The sequence below is a fragment of the Austrofundulus limnaeus genome, unplaced genomic scaffold (assembly GCF_001266775.1).
Source record: "Austrofundulus limnaeus strain Quisiro unplaced genomic scaffold, Austrofundulus_limnaeus-1.0 Scaffold288, whole genome shotgun sequence".
Lineage (NCBI taxonomy): Eukaryota > Metazoa > Chordata > Actinopteri > Cyprinodontiformes > Rivulidae > Austrofundulus > Austrofundulus limnaeus.
The window spans coordinates 539,548-542,344 of record NW_013952690.1 but is presented as its reverse complement, the minus strand read 5'-3'; the positions used below and the strand labels follow the sequence as shown (position 1 = coordinate 542,344).

General features: G+C 38.6%; 1 protein-coding gene across 1 annotated transcript in view; it reads right to left on the bottom strand.

Annotated features, from left to right (window-relative positions):
* The window catches only part of LOC106526686 (translation initiation factor eIF-2B subunit alpha), a gene marked incomplete at its 3' end in the record, with an annotated part of 14,119 nt that extends 13,275 nt beyond the window's left edge, over positions 1 to 844 (bottom strand). Inside the window, 3 exon segments of the mRNA XM_014021348.1 lie at positions 345 to 446; positions 533 to 593; positions 791 to 844. Coding sequence (XP_013876802.1) covers positions 345 to 446; positions 533 to 545 — 115 coding nt within the window.
* Between the last annotated feature and the right edge of the window lie 1,953 nt (positions 845 to 2,797).

Genomic DNA, 2,797 nt, shown 5'->3' with positions numbered 1-2,797 from the left:
GTGTGTGTGTGTACAGGTTTTTCCTACAACACGGGGAAAATTTTCCCCAAAAAAAAGCAGCTTTGTGGTGACCGAAGTTCATTGTGGGGACCGATACCCAGTCCCCACGGGTCCAAATGCGAATTACGGGTGGGGGTTAGGTTTAAGACCAAGGTTTAGGTTAGTTTTAGGGTCATGTAAGTACCTGTGAGGTTATTTTTAGGGTYGATGGTCAGGGTGTGTGTGCCTGTGTAAATGATTTGAGTCTCTGAAACTGTTGGGGCAGATAAAATAATAGATGAGTGAGATTCAAAACAGCAAACCACAGACTGCTAATGTCGAGACTTTTGTGAAGTGAAGCAGACCTTTATCTCTCCTGAGGAACTCCAGCAGAGTGCGTATCGCAGCCACCGCAGAGGCCATGTCCGGGTCTTTCCTCATCTGAGCCCTGAAGTACTCCACCAGCTCTGTTCCGGACCACACAGACACACTGAGTCCYAACCACACACAAGTTAAAACACGACAGGACACGGGACGCAGAAAAGTAACTTACCCTCGTCGTTCATCACGAAACTCACAACGATGCCTCAAAACGTCAGTTTGTAAAGTCCAACCTTTTTTAAAAACAATATTTTAATAATCAGACAGCTGAGACACGAAACCGCTGCTAAACTAGTTTCATTTAATCTAGAATACTTAAAACAAACGTTTTCTTTTTTGGTGTATTTTTTAATCAATATTCTATTTCTGACACTTTTATAAATGAACGAAAAAACGTTCGGAAATATCTGTTTGGACAGTCTTGTATTACCTGCGTGTTGATGTGTCGCAGAGAGATGACGTAACTTCTTCTTCCTCTTGGGTTCTTTMTTTTCGCTGTTGGCAAAAAAAGCCTGAAAGGTGCCTTACCGCCACCTACTGGTGTGGAGTGTGGACTGGATCAGCGCTCAAAAGAAAAAAACTATATTCTTTCAATTAATCGAGTTTGTTTCAAGTATTGTATTAAGGCTTGGGTTGTTTCAGGTTTTGAATTGTTCTGTAATAATTCTATAAGATCTAATCTTGTTTTCATTTCAGTGAGTCTGTTAGTTGATTTCTTTCATTTCTGTATTTTTGACGTGTTCCACGTCCTCATCTTCTCCACAGTACTCACATTTTCCTGTATTATGTTTTCCTATTATAAATAATGTTTTGTTTAATCCAGTGTGTCCAAATCTGAGCCTTGACATAACTGTTTCCTCCATTCTGTTTCTCCTCATTTCTCCTGTTTTCCGTTGAATTCTATAAAACCATCGGCCTTTTCTTTCTTCCTCCCACTGTTTTTGCCATGTTTCTCTCATTTTTAGCTTTATAATGCTTTTTAATTTTGATTTACTGAATTTTATTTCTATTTTGACTACATTGTTTTTGGTAGTATGTTTGCTATTTTATCTGCTTTTTCATTTCCTGTTATTCTGATATGTGCTGGTGTCCATAAAAAAGTCACAACTAGTCCCATCATTTTAATCCTGTATAATTTTTGTTGTATTTCTATTAATATATCTGGACTACTTTCTGAACTGTTATTGTTTTGAATTGATTAATGGAGAGCTGGAATCCGAACATATAATTGATCGGAGTGGTTTATTATCCTCAATCCATTGAACAGCTAGTAATTATTGCTATCATTAGTGTGTATACTGATAATCAGTGTGCATTGCCAATGCAATGCACACTATTGTGATTCGTTTCCCATCCAAGTCATCTCAACTTTGCCATGCTTCTCCTCCTGCATACTTTTTCCTAGAGCTGCCATTGTAATTTAAGTCTGTAAAGCTCCTGTGCCAAATTATGGCTATGCCTTTTGGTGCCTGTAAAACTTATAGTTTATGAAATATTAATGTTTAATGAATTATAATGGCAGTCAATGGAGCCTTGTATTGGTCCAATACTGCCCCATGCTGTACACAACTTGGTACTGCACCATAGTTTTTTAATATTTAATCTCAATAGTTCAGTGTTTCCAATACTACTGTAATATGATTGTATTTTGATGCTTTACTATAATATTGTCTTAATACTGCTCTGTTGTTGTAATATTATGCATTTTTGTGTCAATAATTGTATTGACAATGTGGCCTCTTTCTGCACATATACAAATGAACCCCTGCCACCATCTTCTGCCACAGCTCCATTGGTCTAATGGTCTATGTCATGGACTTTCATGTGGGAGATCAGTGTTCAAAACCCAGCTAATGCAACTTTAACAAAAAAATCTATTTGAATTTCATATTGACACACAATTACCTTAAATACAAACACCTGCTGATGTGACAGGCACAAGCTGGTATAGAAAACACATTTGAACTTGGTCACAGTTCATTCTGCAAGTCCAACGCTGCAGGCAAAGCCATGCTACATGGCAATGCACACTTGTTTTTACATCGTAAAAACCCATGTCTAGTTTATCATTGATTCTTTTCCTTACTTTCARTCCAAACTCTGGTATGATGAATGCTACCCCGACTCGATCTACTGTATCCTTTGATGCATCTGTATTTATTTTTACATATCCATACTATTGATTTATATATTCTATACATGCATCTGAGTTTATATTATTTTTATTTCCTTTTTTCCCTAATAATTTCAAATCTACAGATGGTTCTGTGAACCATCCAACCCTCCAAGCCCCAAGCCCACCTGCAGCCCAGGACCACACCTGACGGCCTGCCCTTCCTCCGGACTTCCTCCTCAAATGGCAGTCGGGGAACGGGGTGGGGTGGGGGGTGTGGAAAAGACCCTGACACACACACACACACACACACACACACACACA